Below are 23,932 nucleotides of genomic sequence, written 5' to 3'. Positions count from 1 at the left end.
GGAGTCGCCGATCAGAGCGACCGTGTTCCCGCGGGAAGGGCACGGATCCGAGCAAACAGCCCCGGGACCAAAAGCGCCGCTCTTGCCAGAGCCGTCCTCCTGACGGCGAGAGGCTGAGGACGCAACCAGAAAAAGAAGCTGCCGGGCAGACACGGGATCCGGGTTTCTCAGGCTCCTTCGATGCAAATGCTACAACTCACGGAAAGGCCCCACAAGAGGTATTTTGGCTCTTTCTTTCTTTCTCTCTCAGCATAGCCCGGACAAAGCAGCACGCGAGGAGATGCGCTGGGAGCTCAGCCACAGCTCGGGACGTGGGAGAGCCAGGAGCCGGTGCTCCGGAGCCCCACAACCCCTCGTTGCACGAGAAAGCTCTACGCAGGGCAGAACGACAAAGTCTGAAGTGACTTTTTAACCAAGGAACGAGCCACATGCAGACCAACGGGGCCAAATCCTCAAGCGCTGCGCTTCAGGCAGGACCCTTAATAACGTGGGGGAGGCAGAGGATGAAGCACTTTGACTTCAGGGGCTGTTTGGGGCCAGACGTCGTCGTCTTGACCTCCTGCTAGAGCAGGGCCCTGCTGCACCGGGTGTATGCCTCTGTGCGTGTACAGACCCGTACGTATATATGTATACGCTGGGATATAACCTTTCCAAAGACTCCGATCTTTCTTTGGTCATTAGAAAGCCAGCGAGAGGAGCAGAAACAAAAGAGTCATGAGACAACCCACGGGAGGAAGCGTCTATTTACTGATCCTTATCATTAGTGAATAATTAACCTTCTTGGCTTAGGAGCTGAGGTGACCCTTCTGCAGTCAAAGGGGCTTTGAGGAGAGGCCCAACCCAGACCAGCCAAGCGGAGAAGGGGCTCCCAAGGGGCTCCCAAGGCCGTTGCTCTTCGAGAGCAGCCACGAGAACGCAGACAATGACGAAGTCGAAAGGGCAGCTCGTGTTCGCTCCGTAGAGCGGCCCCCAGGGAGTTATTTACAAGTCAGATTCTGCTGTTTGATGTTCCAGCCAAGCCTGCGCCTGGCAGATGAGCTCAGGGCACCCCCTTCGCTCCCCCACGTCAGACCGAGCCCCCGAGCATTTGCTGGGCAGAGCGATAAGAGGCAGAAAATCCCTGCCCAGACAGCGAGCTCTGACACAGGATTTGTAATCCGGGAAAGACTCTGCCGGACACAGAAGAAACTGAGGCACCGAGGGGGCAGCAACTCGCATCAGGAGCGGGCCAGAACCCCCCCTCTCCCTTGGCTAGCCCAGCACCACCATCTCAGCGGCAGTCTGAGGCAGAAAGAGACCTTTGCCTCTCGATTACGAGGAAGAAAGAGCTGTCCCCGAAGGGCTGCAGGTGAAGGATTGCTACACCACACGTTAAGCACCTCAACCTTTCAACGCCGGCAATAACCCAGGAGGTTTTATCGCTGCCTCGTTTGGAGCCGAGTCAATGAGTGATCTTGTCAAGGACGAGCCGCTGTTCAAACGTGCCCGGCACGAGGGGCGGCTTCGGCTCGTGCAGCGGCCGACCCTCAGGCACAGCCCAGCCCTGCGCCCGGTGTTCCTGCGTGTCTGCACGCCCTGCCCTCCCCACAGCTCTCCGTGGTTACTGCTTTCCAAGAAAGATGTGTTTTTCAAGGCTGCGTGCGTACGATCACAGAATGGTTTGGGCTGGAAGGGACCTCTGAAGATCATCTAGTCCAACTGCCGTGGGGACATCTTTCACCAGACCAGGCTGCCCAAAGCCCCGTCCAACGTGACCCCGAACCCTCCCAGGGATGGGGCATCCACGACTTCTCTGGGCAGCCTGTGCCAGCGCCTCCTTCCCGGACGCAGCACGGCAGACAGGAAGGAAAGCGAACAGGACAGGTAGGATAACTCACCATGACCATCTTTCTCTGCTCACACAGCTTCTGTAACTGGTAGGACTTCTCCTCTGCTTTGATGTAGCCTTTCTTGACATCATCAACAGCCTCAACAGAAAAAGCGACAGGAAACGCAGGAGGTCAGACTAGAGGATCTCTTCACTGAGGCACAGTGGCTTGCCTTGCCTGCCTGGCCCCGAGGCCACCCAAATTCCTCTGACTCCTGCCCCTGTCACACAGCGGCTTGTAAAACCGCCGGCCAGCACAGAGCCAGTCCAGGAGTCCAAAGAACTTGACAACTACTGGTTTTATTTCCATTCGTACCAGCGGCCGGTACAGGCCCAGTTCCGAGAGCGTTGGGACAGCATTTTGGGTAGCTGAGACAAAGCAGGATTCATCGTCCTGAGCAGTTATCTACCTCTGAGCTGGTCACCCCAGACTGGCTTTATACAGGCAGTGGGGAACACCGCCCTCCTCGGACTGAAATCATGCTGGAGGATGGGCACGAAGTGAAATCACAGGAAGAAACAACCCCCTTGCTTAGGGCGAGCAGGGAGAAGGCTCTTCCCCAGCTGGTCACAGACACCTTGACGGACAACGTATCCTACCCAAGGAGCCACCTCCCGGGATCCTTTCTGCTCACTCTGGGAAGGCGACTTCCACAGCGAGAGCGGCAGGAGTCCTCCCTCCTGGTCCGATAGCGACTGGGCCACAAGTTCACCGCGGCATCACCGATTCACCCAACTCCTTGGAGCTACCCAGGCAGGGCTGGCCCTCGATTTCACTGTCACCAGTATGCCAAAGGACAGCGGTGTTTGCTCTGGGAGCCAGGCACTTGCGTTGCCTTATCTCCGGTAAGAGATTACAGCTCTTGGGCACCTACCTGATGGAAGAAGTAAGTGACGGCCAGGTCATTGTCATTGAGAAGAACCTCCTCCTCTGTAGTGAAGAGCCATTTCCGGACGGTCAGGCATGTTCCCGGCACCGCCGAGGTGTAGTTCTGCACGTAGAGTTTGTGGGGGAATTCGTTGGGCGCCAGTTTACGCACTGGAAAAAGCACAGGACGTGGAGGTAAGCGCAGTGCCACACGCAGCATCAGCATCCGCGACTAGAGCCTGGCTGCCGTCCCTCGGCGATGCCCTTTAGCTGAGCCAGCCGGGATCAGGACCCAGCTCTGCTCCAAGGCCCTTTCTTCTCCTCCCAGACCGAGTCTGGCTTTTTTCAGTGCCTACTTCCATAGCACCAGCTCGCTCCGGTCCCTCGCAATCGCCTCTGGCGCGCAGGCAGGAATCTGCGCGAGACCGGACCCCCCTCGGCCGCCCTCGAGCATCGCACAACAGCCTGACTTCATCCCTGCAGCGCCAGGGATGTCTGCCCTGCTGAGCCTCAGGACCACACTGCCCTGGCCCTGTGCACTGTCCCCACAGCTGGGGGGACCACAGAAGGTCCCCCCCGGCCTGGCAGGCTGCTACCAGAGCCCGGACAAAACCTGCTGCATTGCTCAGCCAAGCTGGAGCGGCTGAGCCGTCAGCGAGCCCCTGTCGAGACGTTTCCTGTGTTCAAATGTGTTTTACCCAGCTACGATGGACAAAAAAAGGCGAGTGCCAGTACGTCGCCTTCGTCAGGCAGAGACACGGTCACTATCTCACTGCAGAGGGAGCTTATGGTTTCCAGAGAAATTAAATGGAGTGTATCCAGACAGGAATAAATGTGGACATTCACAGCGAGCCTTCAGAAAGCACAAGCCATAAAGGTTAACTGGAGTTTTTACTTCCCAGCACAGTGTGAGAAGCGCACCACTCACAGGAACGAGGAATTAATAGCTCCAGTTAGAGTCTGGCACCGTAAAAGCTTCCTGCAGCAGTCCGTGCCAGCGCGCTGCAGCGTCCCACCTCCCAAGAGCAGGAATTCCCACTCGAGGCTCCCTGCACATCGACCCTCCGGCCCTAGCCTTCCCCCGCGGCGGCCGGGCCCCGCTCTGACACGCCAGCACCCGGTAACCCTCAAAACGTGACCGCAAACCGGGTGGCAGAGGCAGTTCTGCGATGCCAGCAGTTGTACAGGAGACTGGGGATGCTGGCTGCCCCAGGGTCAGCAAAGGAAGGCAAACCTAGCCTGTTCTGCGAGGTGAGTCGTTTTAGGAGGGCTTTAAGTAGCTAAAAATTGCCCCGGCTGTTCAGCCAGAGTCTTGTGAGCATGAGGAACAGCCCCAGAAATCTCTTCCTACAAGGCACAGTTTGCTGTAACAGCAGGAGGAGTCTGAGGCACAGAGAGATGACAGTCCAGAAATGAAGGTACCCGGCTGGGAACGAGAAATACGCTTGGCTTAAAACCCAGCACAGGGAAAAATAAAACACAAACCAACAGCTACCACCCGTTTTGTGGTGTGACCATGACATTTTGGCCTCTCTACAGCTTCAGCAAACCCAAGGCGAAGCTGGGTGAAATCAGAGGTTGCTGCGGCCAGGCATCTGAAGAGCAGCCACGAGACCCCAGCACGCGCTACGCTGGAAGGATGGCAATTACTTAAGTGCCAAAACGATCGCCCAGAATCCCACAAGCCTCAAACACCATCAGGATTTAACCGCGGGAGGAGAGATGAGAAGCTAAGATGCAGCCCGCAGCACACACGCCCCCAGGACCTGGATGTCGCCCACACCTACGTGTGTACAGACCGCGGGTGCCCTCAATCCACTTCCCGGCACCTTCGCTCGGTCCCAAGCCGGTGCTGTGCCCCCCTCTCCAGAGACCGCCGCCTTGCAGTGACGCTGCCCGCTTTTTCTAAGCTCGCTGGACCCTTTGAACTAAAGTAAAACGCGTCTCTGGGTTTAACAAAAAGCTCATCTCCTTGAACTGCTTAAGAAAGGGAAAGTCAAGCGGCAGCAAAAAAAAGCCATCGAACTTTGAGGGCTCCTCACTCTCAGAGCCTGCTGCGCCTGCCTGATTCCTCCCGGGGCTCCTGATTTTGCGAGATAAGACCTAAATGAGAGTGCCACCAGGCTCTGTGAGCGCTGCAGAGCTCTCTCCTCGGTTGCTCGTCAGCACCGGGGGGATTAAAAGACTTACCAAAGGAGTGATTGATCACTTCAAACAAGGCGAAGTAGTTGGCGGTAATACTGTCCATTCCGACTTTCGCAGCCACAGCCTAAAGGCAACCGAACGGGAAAACGGGGTGAGCAAAACAGGAGCCAGCAGCTGGCCGTCCCGCTCCGGGGCAAGGCTGGCTTCGTACAGGTTATTCCCAAGTATTCCCTAACCCGAGGGGTTAGTCGCCGTGGAAAACCCGAATTTTACGCTTCCAGTAAAGCCAGATGTTTTCTTAAGGAAGGGCTTAGACTCTGCTGCTTTCGCCTCCCTGTAAACTGCTCTCGGTTAAGTGCCGCCGTGGCTGACAATCAGGTCGTCTTTTCCTGCGAAGCCTCCAGCTTCAGTTCCTAACGGAAGAGGGTGTACACCTCCCCTGGGGGTTTTCTCCAGCAACGCTCCAGTCCCACACGCCACTACCACAGCCAAAACTCGGGAAGTTCAACCACACGAAGGCACGGCGAATCCCACCCGCGGGACTCCGCCGCGCAGGGCTGGAGCTCCCCAGAGCCTGCCCTTCCGCAACCCCCCGGCTCCCTCGTTTGCAGCAATGTTTCTAGTGCCCCTTTCAAAAAGGGGTCTTCCCCACATCATCTTACTCCCCCTAATTCATCGAATTCCACTCTTCCTCCTGAAGTCAGGCACGCTTAGTTTTCTGCTTAAAGCCCTGGGCCTCCAGCCGCTCACAAACCTGTAGCGTGGCCAGAGGATTCCCCAAAAGGGTCACTACCCTTAACATTCCACTCGCCGTCCCGCCACACAGCCACGGCGAGACTCGCGCGTTGGCTGCCGGCAGCTCTTGGATCCAACCCCCCCACCGCAGCCTCTGCAAGCCGTAACACACAATCTGCCTGGCGCTCAGAGCCATCCGCCAGCTTTACGATATTATCAGCGACAATTAATTCAGCGATGACTCTGGCCTTGCAGCTGAGCCTGCCAGCCAAAGTGCTGCTTTGGCACGGCGTAAGGTTAGAGTTCTCTAGCGTCCCCGTCCTCTCTGCTACAGCAAAGCGGCGTCACCGATGCCCCCCCCGCACTCGAGAGGAGCAAGTGGGTGCCCGTGGGGTCTCGGTGAATGTCCGAATCGTGTTCGTCTTCCATCAAGGCAAAAAAAGCAGCAGCCCACCTGGTACACCTGGTCTGTAGTGCTGTTCTTTTTGACTCTGACGGTCACTGTTGTTATATCTGGCAACGCGACGCGGAGCTCCACGTCCGAGACGCCGTTGTAATTCTGAAGGAGGGAAGGAGAGAGGACAGAAATCAGCGTCACATGAACCGAGCCCCGAGCTCTCTGACTGTTTATTGCCTTGCACTGGCTAATTAAGACGGTCACTTCTAACAACCGCCTGCTCCGCAAGCCTCACGAATCCCATTCCAGTCTGCATCGGAGAAATTCTGACAGAAGGAAGATGTGAGCTCTGCTCCGAGACAGGAAGCTGAGCAAACTGCTTCAGACCACGGCGGGGCAGGATTTTCCATTCACGGGTTTGCCAGCGAAGAGCGAGAGAAAGCTCTGGGACACGGCAACTTAACGCACCATGGAAAGGTTGGGAAAAGAGCAGCAGCTGAAGGGCAAATAGCAACTCAGTGCTGCTGCCTGCAGCTCAAACCTTGGGAGAAGCAAGTCAGACAGTGGCCAGAGGCTGACAGCTACAAACAGTTCACAAACGCAAAGCTACCTGGGCTGCCACCAGCACAGAAACCAGCAGGAGAGCCAGCAAACGCGGTTTTTCTGCTGGGTGTTCCCTTGCCAGAGAGTCAGGGTACGCAACACGGCCGGTTCTGCTCTGTGCACGCCTCCAAGAGCGGCAGCAAAGCTGCTCATAGCTGCTGCTACGGAGAAGAGGTTTCCTCTGCGCGACAGCAGACAGCAACCTGCACCTTGACTTTTTGCCATGGCTTTCTATTCAACCCCCGAGGCTTCGGCAGGGAACGTCTCTGCTCTCGGATCCAGTTCTACCAGGCGCTTACGGCCTCTATAACGGGGGGCGGGGGTGTCACAGCAGAGCTTCGGCGCTGTCGCCTGTGTGCCTACCTCGTCCGACTCCGACAGGAACTCCTGCATGATGTCGCTCTCCCCAATGACGCGTATCGAGCACACTGCAGGACAGAGAGCGCAGGTTAGTGGGGTGCCCAGGGAAAGGGGGAGCCCTCCCCTCCTGGGACCGGCCCAAAGGCGACACAGAAATAACAACCGTCTGTTCTGCGGGCGGCGTGAAACAAGGATGGGAGCTCCTGCCTGGAAAAACCTTCTCAAAGCGAGTGCTTTCCGGGCTGTATCAGGTGTCCTGGCCCGAAGCCTGATCCAGCCTGAAGCCCCTACAACAGCAAGTAACAGCGGTGTTGAGTAACTCCCCGGGATACTCCCTGTGGGCAAAATCCAGGCACACAGTCCACAGGAGGTTTAGACTATACTTAAAAGTAGGCAAAAATTTCATAAATTGTACTTTTGCCTCAAAAAACCCCCAAACCCCAGGTTATTCCAGAGGGACTGAAACTATTCGGGAATTTAGGCCAAGTTCAGCAAGTAATTTGGACCCAAACTGTATCGTGTTGCCTCCAAGATGCAGCCAGTCTGCCCTTCCTCTGGCCAGCTGGTAACAGAGGATGAAGACGAAGGAGCTGGGCAAGGTCGAGCTGAGGAAAAACCTGACCCACGTCCACCTTTGGGGAAGAGGAGGCTTCACTCCCAGGTGCTGGGTAAGGGAAGAGGCCGTTAAGCTCACACAAATTAATTGAGCTGCTTCCAGGCAACTAAGAAAATAACACAGCATCCCAGGAACGAGGGGTGATTGCTCCCCGAATCCCACCAACAGCCTCTCCACTGCAAAACATGGGGTCGGGTCTTTTAGCCAGGCGCTTGGATACAGGGAGAAGGTTTTGCATCCACTTTCCCATCACCTGAGCTCGACCTAACGGAATCTCCTGCCGCAGGCGTTACGGCTCTGATTGCAAAGGGCCGAAGCGTTCAGCCAGGGGCAGGCTCGGGTCACTGCCGCTTGAGCCGAGCTCCCTGACGAGAAAGGCCTCGAACACGACTTTCTCCCTGCTCCAAAGTTCCCCTCATCTCCCAGATTACTGGCGAGCAACATGACACGATAAATAAAAGCTTGTTGTGCATTAAAAAACTAATTATACATTTTGCTGTTGGAAGTGCGCTGCAAGCTGGTAACACACGCACCATTAAGCCGTGGCGAGTCTGAGCTCCCTCTCCCCACTTCAGCCGTAAAATCCAATCCAGCTACAAACGAGCTGCTTTCCCTCCCAGATAAACAAATCCCCGTGAAGTCTGGGACCATCTGCAGCAGGATTTGTTTCCCCGCTCATGAGGAAGGCGGCGCAGGGCTGCCTGGGCTCTGCTCCCGGCTCGGTACCTTTCTCCAGGTACTCCTCCAGCCCTCGCCGCCGGGCATCCAGCTGCTGCTCCGACAAAGAGAACGGCCACTTCCCCGGGAGCCGTGGAAAAGTGAAGTTGGCAAATTCCCGTTTCAGGTTCTGGTGCAGGATGGCAAACTCCCGGTACCGCTTCGAGCAGAGCTGGCGGCCCGCCATGTAAACGTTGTAGACCTGCGGGTAGAGAAGAGGCTCACTGCGGGGAGGAAAGCTTTCCAAACCCAAACTCTGCCCTCCCAGCCCCACAGGTAGCGCAAGACTCAATTAGGAGGGTCTGAGCTAGAATGAGAGACTGGTAGGAATAGTTAAATACAGCACTGCGTATCCCTGGAGCTGGGGGATGTCCCGACTACCACCTCCAGCTGACAGCAGCAGGATCGGCACGAGTTCAAGGTGCTTTTCTACTCCAAGAGGAGAGGAAAAACACCCAAACCTTTTACAAAAGGCCCCGAGCCCCGATGCGGCCGTCGCAGCGTTCACCAGGGCCACGGCCTGCACGCAGGAGGGTCCCCGAGACGCACCAAGCCACCACCAGACGGATGCCACAGCAATACCGCGCCGACGGCATTTCGGCAACAAGAGCCTCGTCGCCTTCTAGATGTGCTCGACGCTGAATCTCCAGCTTGTTGCAGAACCGAGCTTCACGTTGCAGCCAAAGCCCCAGAGCTTTGGATTCTGGTCACGGCTACCTCCCCTGAGACACGGAGAGGTCCCGCACTGAGCAGGAGCTTGGTTTGTGTTTGGAGACAGCCCCAGGCACATCCCAGGGGAGAGGCAGCACGAAATCTTTTAGGAACACTCCGAGTTAACTGGTTTCTTCGCGACACATGCACTTTTCCAGTTTCATCCCGGACACCATTAAGGAAATAGGACTCTGCTCCCAAACAGGGGAAAACCGGAGCAGAGTTAAGGTTGCAGGACACTGCGATGCTCTTCAGGGAATTCTCTTCCCGTTCATTAACCAGCCGCCTCCATTTTTAAAGCCAAGCTGCTCAGTCTCGCAGGCAAGTTAAACAAGCTCTTATCTAGGCACTGCTAACATGCCCTGGTGATAAAGAGGTCCCAAACAGCAGCGTTACCTTAATTAGCTTCACACGAGGAAAGGGATGCAGCGGGGAAGAGAGCAGGTTCACGCTTTTTAACGTTGCAACAGGGACGGGTTTGCAACCGCAACCTTTCCTCTCGAGGAGAGGAGCATCGCCCTCCGCCGTCCTCCCGAAGCCGAAGGGCTGGTGGAGTCTGGCGAGAGGCACACGCTGCAGACGGAGGACGGCTTCAGCCGCGTTGGATGCCTCAGAACCCCAACCTGCTCCCCCGGTGAGAGCCCGGAGCAGCCCCAGCTCGCTCACCCTCCGCGTCCGTGCTCCAGATACCTGCCTGACAACCTGCACCAGGGGAAAGCACTCCAACAAACCCAACAGCTTCTTCCTTACAAAGCAGCATGCCTTCAACCCTTCCAGCATCGCCTGGGGAGAAGGCGCCAGGACGGGGGGCTAGATCTGCACGGTTCAGAGGAGGTTCCCTTCGACCCCCTGCACTGCGCTGCTTTAAAAACCTCTGGTCTCTGGGTCCCTTCTTCTCGGGTCCCACGCCTTATCTGACAGCATCCCATGGGGAGAGCACGTGCTCCCTGCGAGGCTGCGGATCCTCAAGGATCCCATCTGGCCCCTTTGGAGACCGGCGCCAGGGTGACATGAAGTGACACGTTTTGCACAGGAGCCTGACTCTTCTGGCGAGCCGAGCGCTGCCGAACCCTCCCCACCCTTCCCCTCTCACACGTGCTGTTTCTGCAACACCGATGCTGGCTCGTGTCTTCCTTGGGAAAACGCCTCTGTCCTCAGCTCGGAGAGGAAAAAGCAACGGCCTGTTTGTCACCTTCACACTGCGACGCAATCGCGTCCCGAGGGCGACTGCTCCAGCCAAGCCCACCTCCCAGCCTGGGAGGGCAAAGGGAGCCAGGCGTACGGCACAGATCTTCCAGCCACGAGTCAAAGCAGCGGCGTAACTAAACCATCCACCCCCATCGATGGCCACACAGGTCCCCGGCTCCGGAAAAACGAAGTCAGCACATGGAGCAGAAGAAAATGATCTGGACGCGGGTAGGACTGCGCTCCTAACAATAAGTAGCTTTTTGCAGGGGGAAGAATGACTGCCCTTGTGCGTGCTTCTGTCTCTACCAGTCGCCGACCAAAACTCGGAGCCAGCCGGGGTTCAGCGCAGGCTCTGCCGATCCTCGCCGCAGCTCAGACCCGAGGCCACGGGCTGAGACACGGGCTGCTTGGAGGATGGACCGATCGAGAGAGTTTGCAAGCTGAGCGTCTGTGAACACGACACAGCCAGGCAAGGAAGCTGGAGCTAAGCAAGGTCAGGCCGAGTGAGGAGGTTAAATACTCCCTGAAGGCCGCAAGAAGAAACAGTTCTGCAGATGAGTGGCTTTATCCAACCCGGTTCTGGGTCCCTCTCCAAACATTTCCTTACCGGCCGCAGCCAGCCATCCCTGATGAGCCAGAATCCACCGTAAGCCTCAGAGGATGCCTCCATGTCCAGGAAAATGACTGCCAGCCTCCCCAGTAAATGCGACAGAAGAGGCAGGGAACCCAAAGGAAAAGGACTGTTTTACAGCTACTTCCCCCTAAAGGGAAAAGGGAGACGGAAGGGAAAAGTAGTTCTGGAGATGGGGAGCCATGCTCCAAGACATCTGTTCCCTTTGCTTTTACATCTATCCCAGGTGCCCTTAACACTCGGTGTGAAGCAAGAGGCAAAATGCAAAAGCTTGTAGGGACAAAATAATAACTTCCTACTTAATCTTCACAAGAGATCAAGCTATTGCAGAGATATTAATAAAAAGAGTGTCCCAGCACATAGGAAGTAGCTGCAAAAGAATAACCAAGCACAGTAAGAGTGAAGACAGGCAAGCCTACATAAGACAGCGACAAAACCAGTCAATAATAAACTAACACGCCTTGTCCTGAAGATGAGAAAAGAGCGTTGCCACCAACTGTCACTAACAGCAGGGAGCATGCCAGCCCGGGGCGCAGATACCCAGAGATACCCAGAAAACGCTGTCCAGACTGATACTAACCACAAACTTCTCGCCGTTTTGCTCCACGTGCTTGTACGTGGGGATGGAGATGGGCACAGCCTGTTTTTCTGTGTAGTCGTAGAACGACTGCCCCAAAGAGTCGTCACCGGGATCAAGATTATCTGCCTCGTGGGGAGGCACGGACAGCACGGTCAGAATTAACTCCTTCTCTCCGGCGCGAATCAGGTCCACCACTTGCTTGTGCGTCGCTCCTTCGACATTCACCCCATTCCTGCGAAAGAGAAAGCAGAAAAGCCGTAAGCAAGGCAGAGGCGACCGCAGAGCCTCCACACCACGCCAGGGCCAGCCCAGGGCTCCATCACATCCCCGCTTCCCTCGGAAATCCCTCCAGCCTCAACTGCGCTGGCTGCCCCAGTTTCCCTCCGGTCTAAACTTCACTCGTTTTTCCTATTGATGATTTCTTGGGTTATTACTGAATTACGTTTCACGACTTCAGACACAACTAAAACTTCTTTAAGGCTCATGCGCCCCCTTGGAGATTTAGAACCAGTTTTGTGGGTTTTGCCGTTTCTCAGTGGTACGACACGGCACGTTGGTGCCCAGAAAGCGAGCTTTTTCCCCATTCGGTAAAGGCAAATGCACAGAGACCACAGAATCGGGGAAGAAAACGCTGAACACGTAACACACACTACTCTGCCAGGGCAAGCCCATCTCCTGATCCTCAACAGCTCTGGAACGTAAGTGAATTTCCCTAAACCTGGACTGAAACTTCCAGGTGAACAAGATGAGGCAGCAGGTGAGGAGGCTGGGACAGCACAGGGGAGTGATCTCCGAAGCCGGCGCTCCCATCCACCAAGACACAGCGCCTGCGAGCACGTCTGCTTCGTGAAACACAAAGGAGACGTGCGTTCGCTTCAGCCGCTTCTAGGCAAACCGCTCTGCCTTGCCCCAAACAGCCCGGGAGCCCTGCTACAGCGAGTAACGCCTTTCTGCTCCCTGAATCGCTCCACTCTCATCCCCAGAACTCCTCACAATTATGTTCCCGGCCCTCCAGGAGCCCCAGGGATGCTCTGAAGACCCAAGACATGCCCAAGCCACCTCTAAAGCGTTCCCGATATCCTGCTCTCCCTGCCGGCTCAGTTAACCAGCCCTCGGGTCTTGCTTTTTGCCCAGAGGATACGGACTGTACCTTGGCCAGCCTGGAAAGATGCTGGACCCGCGACTTGATTTCAAAGCAAAGAGAGCAGTTAGGTTCTCTTCCAGATCTGGAAAAGGACAAGCCTGGTTTTCCTCCTGATAAGAGCTAAATTTAGTAGCGAGTCTCCATAAACTTGCAGTCATCACGAGCGTCTCTGTGAAGGGTTCGGTATCCGAAACATTCCCTGTATAAACAGGAACAGGCAGAGCTTCACCTACCACATCCCCAGCAGTCAGCAAGGCTGCCGGAGAGCCCGTAGATCACAGGAGACGACAGGTCCCTTTTCACCTCCGCTTCCCGAGCAGCCTGGAACAAACCAGCCAAGGAGTTTCTCCCCGCCGCAGCAACACCGGCAACCACGCCACAACGCCAATTTGTCTTCGCTCGCACTTAGGGATTTCTCCACCAGAAAGCCCGGCGTCGCTCTCATTCTGCCACGGCTGTTGCCTGATGCCTCAGAGGAGCGCAAGAGGAAAGCTGCTTGCTTTCCCAGCCACGAATCCTGACCATGCAGGGAGAGAACAGACTCGCAAATACTCCCTCTGGCAATCAGCTACTCCTTCCCGGAGCCTGGGGACAGACTGTCATCACCTCGCTGCCGAGGACGTAGTGCTGGTCACGGAATCATCCCAGCTCACCTTAAATCAAGCACGGGACTTCGCTTTCAATCCCCAGCTCTCAAACGCAAGAGAACAGCTCTTACTGCTTCACATCGATCGTTGTTTATCAAACTTTTACTTAGAAGAATCGCCCTGGAAAGATTCAATCTCGACTTACAAATCTGGGTGAGAGATCCCAGGCTCTGAACCAAGTTTTAAAAAGCCTGAGGCGGTGTTTGTGAGCCAGAGACAGCACTTGGGCTTTGCCAGGAGCTGGACAAGAAGGCTGCCCCCGGCTCAGACACTACCTGCGGTTATCAGCCCTCTTAGAGCTCCCGTACCGTTCCGGGGATAACGAAGCCACCCTTGGCTGCAGCCCCTGGGCTCTGCGCCATAGGAGCGCTCAGAGCCGTACGCTGCTTTTTTTGAGGCCGTTAAGTTCAGGAGGAGGGAAAATCCCCTTCCAAGGGCAGGAGAGCGGCTTCCAAAGCAGCAAACTGAGCCGCAGAGGGCAGCCCTCGTTACCGATCGAGCTATTAGCCACCCACATCGCCACATTAAAGGGACGTTCACTTCGTCGCACCTGACGGATGCTCGTGTGCTGCTCGCTTATCCCAGCTCCCTTCCACTCGCCTAGAACAAACCCTGTCCGCAAAGTCCTGCGGCGCCGCTGCCCAAGTATGACTTTTCGTGGATGGGGATGAGACGCAGAGGCTCCCCGCACACGGAGAAGGCTGCTGTTTGCCCACACCAGGCTGGCCGGCCACCATGACTCTCCTCTGCCTCCGTCCCTCTCTCTTCAGGACAGGACTGGGACATGCAGAGGAGTTTAATCACCGTCCCCGCCTGACTTCAAGCCCGTCTCCAGGCAGCGACAGGCAGAGCCCCCCTCCAGCTGCAGGACTCGCTGCTCTGTCCACAAAAGTCAAGGCTGGTTTTCAGTTAGTCAGCACCAGCTAGGCTGGAACTAAGTCCTCGGCTTAACTTCCCATCAGCACCGACCTCAGACACTGCGCTCTCCCTTCTGCCAGCAGACTGAGAACAAACACAACCACCGGCTTCCTCCTCTTCCTCTCCCACACCCTCCTCAGCCACCGGTGACTTCTGCTGCCACCCATTTCCTCCCTGAGTCGACACCAAACCCTGGGAGGGGGCAAGGACAGGGCCCGGGACTCCCGACAATCAGACCACAATGCGTCATTTCATTCACAAAAAACCCCCTGGTAACACCCACTGCCGGCTCTCCATCGCTCCCAGCAGGCTCCTGCCTCGGATCAGCTGCTGCTTTAACAGCAGCCCCGCTCGCCCCTCCGCCGTGCCGAGCCCTGGGAAGGAGCTGTCGGAACCACGGACGCACAGGGCCGGAGGACTCGCACCTTTGCGATAAAGTCACCATAGCAACTCAGGCTGGAGTCATCACCGACGAACCGACGGAGAAAGGGAACGGTACATCACACGACGCAGGAGCGGCCGGCAGGGCGAGGGGCACGCAGCTGAACGACACGCTGTTCGTGCGGCCGTGGGCCTGCTGGGATGTGAGAGCCCAACGCGCTCTTCCCGAGACAAGCGGACACTCGGGTACTTTGCTCCTCGAGCTTCTGCCTCTGTTTAGAGTTGAAAAAAAAGATCCAGGCGTTACCTTTAGGCACACGGTCCCAGGAGAGCGCTGCTCGGCCCCGAGCTGACCGCAGGGCTGGCTCCCTCCATGCCTTACGGAAAGGACGGACGACGACCGGATCTGACGAATCCTTCCCTCCACGAAGGAGGTACTGCAGACCACACGCAGCTCTCTTCTGTGCAGGAAGGGAAAGAGAGAACTCTGCACGTGGCAGGATGGAGACCATGGCCAGGCACACGCAAGCCCCAGCAGGGTCTGCTAGACTTCAGCAGCGCTCAAAGAGCAGCTTCCTCTGACAAACGGCTTCTCTCAGCTGCCCGCCACTAAACGTGGATGTTGTTAAACCAGGAGTACAAGGTTCTGTCACCTTCCACTGCAGGATGGCGGGCGAGCCTCCTTCCCTCAGCACCTGGCCTCCTCTTCGGCTCGCCGGGGACGCGAGCTGCCCTGCAGGAAGGTTACCGCAGGGAAGCTCTGAAGTCGGTGGGTAGAAGTGATGCTGGAGCTGCCTGGTGCGCTGTTGGACTGGGCAACGCGGAGGCTTCCCACGCAGGAGCATCCCCATCCGACCAGGGCTGCAAAGGGGCTCCCAAAGGCTCTCGCCGTCCCCCCGGGGAGCTGGGAAGAAGCTGTCCTCGTGCTGGTGAGGTCGGCCCAGCTCGATATTCGCCATGCCGAAGGGCTCACATTGGCTGAGCCAGATGAGCCGAAGACAGCATCACCCCAAAGCGCTCGTTACCGCGTCTCCGACGGCAATTGTCTCACCGCAGCAGAGGGAACTGCCCGTGCCGCAGTCCGCAGTCCAGCACGACGCCAAAGACGCCTGCCATGACAGGCCTGGGCCGAGACTCCGGACTGTGACCCCAGGCAGCGGCGCGCTTTGCTTCCCGCTGACGCTGGTGCAAGGGCAGACACCCCGGCACGCCCGGGGCGAAAGCAGGCGCTGCCAGCAGCGGCACTTGCCCGTCAGGGCTTGCCCAGTGCTACGGGGGAAGCCAAGCTCTGGGAATTACAGCAGGTTATGCTTAAGAAAAGATCTTCAGCCTGTGGTTCTGCAAGCTCCTGCTGCAAAAAAATACGTGCCGGGGGGCAGAGCAGACCGGCAAGTGTTCTCGGCAAGAACAGGAACCACTGGCAAACACCGGGAGACCCTGAGGACGAAGCATGCGTTTGACAAAGCAGAATTCCCCATCATACCAACGCTAACGAGCAAGTTCCCCGAGACACAGAGAAGAACATTTCACTTCTCCCATTTGTACGATGAATGACTCATTTTCTGCAAAGACTTCTTAAAATTTCCCAACTCTCTGTCTGTCAAGAGATGACAAGGAAATTTACTGCAAGAAAGCCTGCAATAAGCTTCCTGGAGATTAAGACCACAGCCTGCCTTCGTGCTTCGTTCAGGCAAAGTGCCGACCCAGCCGACAAACCGTCCAAGGGAAAACACCCCAGAAACGACCCAAATCATCTTTAAGGTTTTGCTTTTTAGCAGAGGAACACCCTCAGCCATCCTGTGCTGTCGGCAGGGCCACCGTGGCAAAGCACAGGTCAGAGCTCTCCCGCCCCGGCGTGCCAGAGCCTGGCCGCGTAGACGTGGCCTCAGCAGTGAGCCTGGCACAGGCAGCCACGCCACAACCCCGTGTGTCACCCCCTTCTTAACGGGGATGCTCTGCCAAGTCCCCCTCTCCCCCCAGCTTTGCATCTTCCAGCTCCTGATGCCTGGCTCAAAACACATCTGGCTCCAGCTCTGTCCAGGGCTGTACGTTAAGGCCATAAAATTCCGTACGTCGCCGAGAAGCTCCCTGCAGTCCTGCTTCTTCTGTAACACGCCGGTTCTCACCGGCATGCAGCTGCAGGAGAGGTTTTAAGCACGGTGCTAAGACAACAGCAGCGGTGACGGATTATTCTCTGCTCTGAGAAGGGCTGATGAAGGAAGAAGAGTGCTGAAGATGAGATCCAGCGCCAAGGGCAGTCGCCACAGGGATCAGCAGCCTCCTCGGGAGAGGCTCTGGAATGAAGATGAACAGCTAATGAGCTTACTGGACACAGCGGTGTGGGGGACAGCCGCAGAAACAGCCTCTTCATCCTCTTCATCCCTCTCCCTTCTCAAACCCAGCTAGCGCCAAGCACCAAAACGGCTCCACATGGCGCCACCAAAAATAAATTATGGGGTGCGTTTGGAAAGGGGCAGCCGCTCTGACGGCGCCGGCTCCCTTCCACCGCTCCTCGGGAGAGCAACGTCTTCGCCTGACCGGCGCGCAGCAGCCTTAACAGACCCGGCTCCTTGCAGCCGATCCCAGAGGAGCGTTACGTTTCTCAGTTGCACGATACACACGAGACCACTTAAACTAAACGGTTGCCCCCTGAACTGCTCGGTCCCCAAAGCCAGACAGCCGTCAGCACGAGCCTTCCCCAAACCGAGCCAGCCCAGGACGCGATGATCCTGCTGTGGCTGTTCAGCTGAGGCCAAAACAGTACGAAGCAGTACTTCCTCATTTCTAACCACCCAAAAGAAGGGAAGCCAGCCTTCCTCTCTTACAGCTAAGCAATCCAGACCCTACCCGACATTATTGCGAACAGGTAAGACACCCAGGAAGACACTAGCAAGTGCAATTCCAGTGACCTTTCCTATTTCTCTTACGTGGGAGAGACCAGAAGGCGGCTGGGATAATTACCGTTGTCACAGAAGCCTCTTACAGCATTTTAAGGAAGTTCTAACGGCCCTGCGCACATTGACAGGCTTTGCTCTGGCAAACAGCACGATTGCCGTTCATGATAGCAAGGATTCCTTGCAAATTAACACTTCTGAAGCACCCTGAACGAAGACAAAGAACGTTAACATTCCCGCAGGTTAAAAACGAAATACTACTGAAAAGCAAACAAGTACTGACTCAACAGTGGAAAGCTGTTAGTCTTGCCGAAAAAGGAACAATATTTTGGACACTTCCGCAACCAAATCTGTATCGAATCCACTCTGGAAACTCAGGAGCGGTTAATTGCAATCAGCTTCTACACCAGCAATAGGAGACACGATCTAGGTCAAGGCCTCCTCGGTTTTCCCTTCCCCGAACCATCGCAAAACCACCCTGAGAGGGCCAGAGATGGACAGCGCTGCCGGACCGCAAGTCCCGGTGCTAGCACGGAGCTGGGCTTTTATGCGTAACCTTTGTGACCAACATCAAAGCAATGATTCTTATCTCTTCCTTTTGTAGACCCAGATTCTCCTCCGCTCAGTTCGAGCTGCTGATGACCAAGTTCAAGGCTGTGACAGCAGTTTTGGTTTCCCAGCAGAGCTCTGAGCAACGTCAACGAACCCCTGAGGACTCTGCAGACCACACGCTGAAAACCACCGTCACGAGATGCTCCTCCGGAGAAGTCCAGCTCTTCGAAACGGCATCCCGGTCCAAACGCAGCCTTGGGTACGGGTGTTCACGAGGGCCCTCAATGACGCTGCGGACTGCAGCTCACATTTTGTAAGCACCGGTTTGAATCCCAGTAAAAGGAAACTCTCCCCCTGCCTTATATTTTGTCTGTCGCTGCTTCGCCAGCGTTCAGACTGGTGAACAAGGGAGGGAAACGATGGCTACCGAGAAAAGGCACCGCAACGCACCGGGCACCAACGTCCAGCACATCCCCAGCCGCTCTTCCCCACCAGGAGCCGCTTCCATGGACTGACCCGTTTGCTTCGTTATCTTGAGCTGAACAAAGCAGGAGCAGAGAGTGCAGGCGGCGGAAATGGGTTTAAATTTTTCCAGCTTCGGTCTTTGCACCCATTCCTAGGCACGGATAGAGCTCCGTTTAAATATACTGCAGAAGTGTTAAACCAGGGTAGATAAAAAGGCTCTTGCATTTATCTAATTGTATGCTTAATGGAAAACCCAGCACACGAAGGTTCTTCATTTACCCACTGCTGTTATCTCTCCAGAAAGAAAAAAAGATATATTTGCAGTTTTTCACTCAAAGAGCCAACACCAGCCTTATTGAGCACACCGAGCACAGGCTGAAAAGTGCAATCAGGAGACCCGAATTATTCCCAGGTCTAATCTACAGCTTTAACTGGGTGAATCCACTCCCCCTCCTCCTGCCCTGTTCATCAGAGGGGGAGAGATGCTGACCCATGGTAAAACGCTCTGAAAACGTGTGCAGGAAAGCCAGGGACGGAGCCCGGAAAGGTTGGGGTGAATTCAGGAACGTTACCGGGAAGACGGTGAGTTTAAGAGGTGGGAGGAGGAAAGACAGGACATGCAGCCGCTGCTCCTTTTTACAGACCGTTCTGGACCTTTCCAAAGCAGAACCAGCTGCTTCTGTCCCAACTCGATACACAAAATTAGACTTTAGACCAAGAAGAGATAAAGAGTTTAATCTCCCGAGGGAAATGCCTTTTACCCCGCACACCAGGCACGAGTCACTCCCCACGAGCGTTAGCACGAAGCCGTCTCCGGTGGGGTTACTCCGTCAAGACCCGTATCGAGGGGTACGACACCTTCCCTCGAAGCAGCCGGTGCTGCCACCGTTTCAGATGTATTTTTGGATGCAGGAACGAGCGATGGAGACCACTTCTCCGGTCCGGCGGGGCACAGTACCCCCCTACCCTCGCAATCCCACCTAGATCGGACCAGGTTTCTGCCGCACACGGCTCAGTAATATCGAGAACAAATCCCTTCTTTATCTGTTCTATCATTTTTGAGCGCACTTCCCTGCAAACAGAGCAAACGCTAGTGAGATAGTGAGATTTCCTTCCCTGTCAAGATTAGTTATGATTGTCATTCACGGTGATAATCAAGAACTAAATTAGCTTTCATTGTCTGTCTCCAATGCCCTCAACACCCACAAACACACAACCAGCTAAGAAGATTAGAGAGCACGCCATAGCTATGTCGCAAAACCAGCCTTCGAAAGCAAGAGGTCTGAGCTAGACGCGAGATACAGGAGCGTGACGCAGCGAAGGATGGCAAAAAAGGGCTTCGCAGTGACGACAGGACTAAACGCACGTCCTGGGTGAGCTGGGGAGGAAATGTGGGGCGACAGACCCCCACAGACAAGTTACCACGTGCTAAATCCCCCGTTACGCTGCAGCAACAGCCACAGCAATTCCATCACGGCCACGGAAGAATCTCAAGTCTTGGGCTCCTGCTCCAAAAAACTCTCCTGGGCCAGTTTGCTGAGGGTTGCAGGAGGTGGAAACAAAGCCCTGCTCGGAAACCAACAGCCTGCTCAGAAAACACCAAACCTTTCGGTGGTTTCAGCACCTGAACACGACACGAGATCTGTAAAGACGCCGGGGAGCCAGTAATTCTGACCAAAGCACCAGGTCCTTACCCCACTGCCCGGCTCCAGACCCCCGGCGTCGCTTCCGGTGACGGCCGAACCCACCGGGGGACCTGCGGGAGGACGAAGCGGGCGCCGGGATCACTGTGCTGGGGAGGTGGCGTCGGATGGGCCCCCGTGCCTCCCGGGGAACCCCACCCCCACCATTGTGCGCAGGGTGCTGCTGTGCAAAGGAAGGGAAATCAGAGCTATTTTTGGAGTCTTGTTTTATTGTTTTCTACTCCAACTCACAACCGTGCTAAGATTTACTTGCAGGAGTTGGATTTTAATAGACCCAGGGAGAATCAGCGTCCTCTTGGCAGAGCGCGCAGGGACACGGGGTCCTCACGCCGCCAAAACGCGGCCGGTACCGTGTAATACTTTTTGGGCTGATTTACGCAGCCAGGTTAACAAAAGCGATAGGCGATATCGGAAAAGGGCGAGAGCCAATCTGGCAGCGCTACAGGAAGATGCACGGGCAAATTAAAAGCGACTTCTCCCAGGAGATGAGAAGTGGCAGATAAAGCAAGAGGAAATCCCCCAGCCTTCCAGCCGCAGTTGCTCCCTGCCCCGTGGAGGGGGAAGCCAGGGGTCCAGAGAGCCTGAGCAAACACTCCGCATGCCCCCCCCCCCGGCCTCGTTAACCATCGTTATCTGCAGGTCTTAACTCTTTCCCACACTGCTGCGTGGTTTGGTGACAGACTAAAGGTCGGGCCCTCGCCTCACGCCGGCCTCAAAAACCTACCTCTGATTTCAAACACAGCATTTTAAGCGTTTCCCCACAGCGGGCACAAGGGAGAATTTCAGCTCGGCACCTTGCAACGCATACAAAATATTCCCCCTTGGTCAATAAATGCTGTTCCCTCAAGTAGATCCTCCAGGTGCAGAATTCACCCCCCGCACGGTTCTTCTGCACAGAAAAAAATCAAAGCGCAAAGTATTTGGGTCACGCGGGCGAGAGCCAAATCCCAACAGCAAGCTTTCTGCGGGGCACGGCCAGCTCGCTAGCCACGGGCTAGTCAGAACAGATCTTCTCTGCTGGGCCCAAGCACACGCTGTCGTCCTTCACACACTGCAGCCTGCAAAGACTGGCAGCAAAGCATTCCTGCTGCTATGAAATCCCTGTAATTAATAAGTAATTGAACTTAACCAACTCAGCATGAAGTACAAATACGTAAGGATCAGGAGGTATCGCGCAGCTCAGCGCGGGCAGAGCCAGCCCCAAGAACCACAAAACGAAGGGGAACGCGCTAAGAAAAATACACCTCGGCAGGCTGAGGCTACAGAAAGCCCTCAAAGAGATTTAACCGATGTCGGTCCACAAACACGGGCTCAAAGTTTAAGTTTTTTTTTTTGTTTGGGCACGAGGGGGAAGATCAGTTTGAACACAGCTGAAGCATTCCCATGGAAAGACGTTTTCAGGCTCACATCACCATTCGTGCTGTCGAGAAACAGCGCTGGACATCCCGAGGTCCCAGTGACCGAGAGGAAGGAAAACGAAGCGGCCGGTCCCGTCCCCAAGCGTGCATTTCCATCTCCGCTGCCTTCTGCAAGGCTGCAGGGCTGTAGGGGGGGGAAGGCAGGCCACCAGCTCCACAGAGCACCCCTGTCGTCTCTCAAAGGAGCCCCCTGCCCTCTCCACGGCGAGGCCCGAGGGTCCCGCTCGCCGGCGGAGGGTTCGCACCCACGGGCCCTTCCTCCTGCTCTCCCCCCACAGACCTGCTCAGGGTGAGCTCTCCCTCCCTTCCAGCCGCCTCCTCTCACATCTCCTAACCTACTTCCCCTCCTTACCAGGGATCTCTCCCGGGAACAGCCTTTCTCCAGGAGCTCAGTGCCTCCCCAGGCAAATTCCCCACCGCGGCCACCCCCTTCCACCAGTCCCTTCCCGGCCGGGGAGGCAGATCCGCGGAGGTGGCTCCTCCAGATGTTTCTGCAGCTTAGGAGCCCTTCTGCGATCCTAGGGATGCCCCCGAAAACAAAGGTGGGGGGAGAACCTCCCCAGGGATGAGCTGGTGCAGGGGACCCCAGATTGCCCCTCCAAGGGCTTTATCCTGAGGCCGTGACCCCCAGGCAAAGACGGGGATCCTCTGAAGAGCCCCCTAAAAGATGAGTGCCTCGCCTTCAAGGAGATGGAGGCTGTGTCCCTCCACCCGCAAAGGGGATCCCCAAATCCCTCAGGGAGGAAGATGCTGGCCCACAGCTCCCTGTTGAAAGAGGTGCCCTAAACCCCTCAATAAGACCACGAAGACCCCCCCCCCCCCCGTATAAAAAGGTCCCCAGGGAGGGGAGGCTGGCCCAGCCCCCCGACAAGGGCTCCCCACAGCCCCCAATGCGACACGACCAGACCCGGCCCCTTCCTCAGGGGCCCCCCCCAAAGCATCCGGGCAGACAACGCAGCTCCCCACAGAAACCTCCCTGGGGGTCCCCCCAAAGCCCCCGGGGAGGTCCAGCCGCCCCCCCCCGCCCCAGTGAGGGGAAGCCAGCCTACCCCCCCAGGCTCAGCCCCCTCCCCAGGCTCAGTCCCCCCCGCGATAAGGACGCCCCGAGCCCCCAGCCAGGCTCAGCCCCCTGGGGACCCCCCCAGCGGGAGGGGATCCCCCCCCAGCCCCAGCCCCAGCCCTCCCGCAGCGGAGGGGGCGGCAGCGGGGCGGGGGCGGGCAGCCCCCCACGCCGGGCAGGGCAAGGGCGGCAGCGGGGCGGCGGCCCCCCCGTACTCACACCTCCAGGATGCGGTCCCCCTTGCGCACCCCGGCGCGGTCGGCCGCCCCGCCGCCTAACACGGCGCTGACATGCTGCAGCGGGGCGTAGAGCTCGCCGTTGATGCTCCGTAGCTGGCCACCCTCGCTCACTTGACCGCGTACGTTAAAGCCGTAACCGGACTCCGACTTGACGATGCGGACTACACGGGGGCCGCCCGGCCCCGCCGGGGCCCCCTCACCGCCGCCGTTCCGGTGCGGCGCGGCCGCCGAGCGCGGCAGCCCTTCGCCCTCCTCGTCCGCCATCTTGGCGAGGAGCGCCCGGCCGGCCCGTCACGCGACCGCCGCCGCGCCGGCCACCGTAAGGCCCCGCCCACTCCGCCTTTGAAAGGGACGACGGGAAATGTAGTCCCGCACACCCCCACACACACTCCGGGGGCGCGGAGGGCGCTGGGAAATGTAGTCCGGCACGGCGGGAGCGAGGCCTGATGGGAGTTGTAGTGCCGCGCCTCCGCTGTCGCCATGGCAACGGCGGGTGTGCGAGTGTCGAACGCTGTACCGTGATGTCACTGCCGTGATGTCACACTGCCTCATAAGGCAACAAGTGGCAGAGAAGCCTTACCACAGGGCCGGGGGCTGGCTTGGGCCAGACCTCACCACCGGGCCCGGGGGTCTGAGGGGAACGCCCCCGCGCCCAGGGAGGCCACGCACCGCAGCAGGCCCGCGCGCTCTGAGACCCCCTTCCCTCACGGCAGGGACGCTGGCCGCCACGGAGGGGGTGGCACAGGCCACGCGTGGAGCGGGAGCACCTGGGAGGCACCAAACCGCCCCAGGCCAGAACCTGGCTGCTGGCAGGGAGATGCGCTGTGGGGCTGGCAGAAGGGGAGCAGCTCTGGTTCCGCATCAAGGAGCCGCACCTCAACGCGAGACGGCCGCCCTCCTTCCCCCAGGCGCTGGGGACGGGCTGCGTGGAGAGAGCAATTAATTTAATTCCACTGCAGAGCAGCCGGCATTCACCAGCACAGGACACAGCATCGGCTTGCTCCAGGGGAGCGCAGGACAGGGAAAAAAAAAAAAAAAAAAAGCAAGAAAAAAGGCAGAAAAGGCAGCACACAGGGCCAGCACAGCCCAACCC

At 57.1% G+C, this 23,932-nt stretch overlaps 1 protein-coding gene across 5 annotated transcripts in view; it reads right to left on the bottom strand.

Annotated features, from left to right (window-relative positions):
- Nucleotides 1-23,138, bottom strand: part of SNX27 (sorting nexin 27) — a 29,688-nt gene extending 6,550 nt beyond the window's left edge. For 2 of the 5 annotated variants that reach the window (XM_054806009.1, XM_054806010.1), the window contains exons 1-8: nt 22,820-23,138; nt 11,419-11,650; nt 8,318-8,510; nt 6,979-7,043; nt 6,070-6,174; nt 4,926-5,004; nt 2,743-2,906; nt 1,878-1,967 (exon numbers count right to left, since the gene is read on the bottom strand). In XM_054806009.1, coding sequence (XP_054661984.1) covers nt 1,878-1,967; nt 2,743-2,906; nt 4,926-5,004; nt 6,070-6,174; nt 6,979-7,043; nt 8,318-8,510; nt 11,419-11,650; nt 22,820-23,103 — 1,212 coding nt within the window. In that variant the 5' untranslated portion in view covers nt 23,104-23,138. Of the gene's footprint in view, nt 1-1,877; nt 1,968-2,742; nt 2,907-4,925; nt 5,005-6,069; nt 6,175-6,978; nt 7,044-8,317; nt 8,511-11,418; nt 11,651-12,568; nt 12,762-12,865; nt 13,444-13,759; nt 14,226-22,819 lie in introns of those variants that run through there. The other 3 variants (XM_054806006.1, XM_054806008.1, XM_054806007.1) reach the window with 3 other exon arrangements.
- Nucleotides 23,139-23,932: the final 794 nt, after the last annotated feature.

The sequence above is a fragment of the Grus americana genome, chromosome 29 (assembly GCF_028858705.1).
Source record: "Grus americana isolate bGruAme1 chromosome 29, bGruAme1.mat, whole genome shotgun sequence".
Lineage (NCBI taxonomy): Eukaryota > Metazoa > Chordata > Aves > Gruiformes > Gruidae > Grus > Grus americana.
Note: the sequence above shows the minus strand (reverse complement) of the source record. Positions and strands in the feature narration are given on the sequence as shown.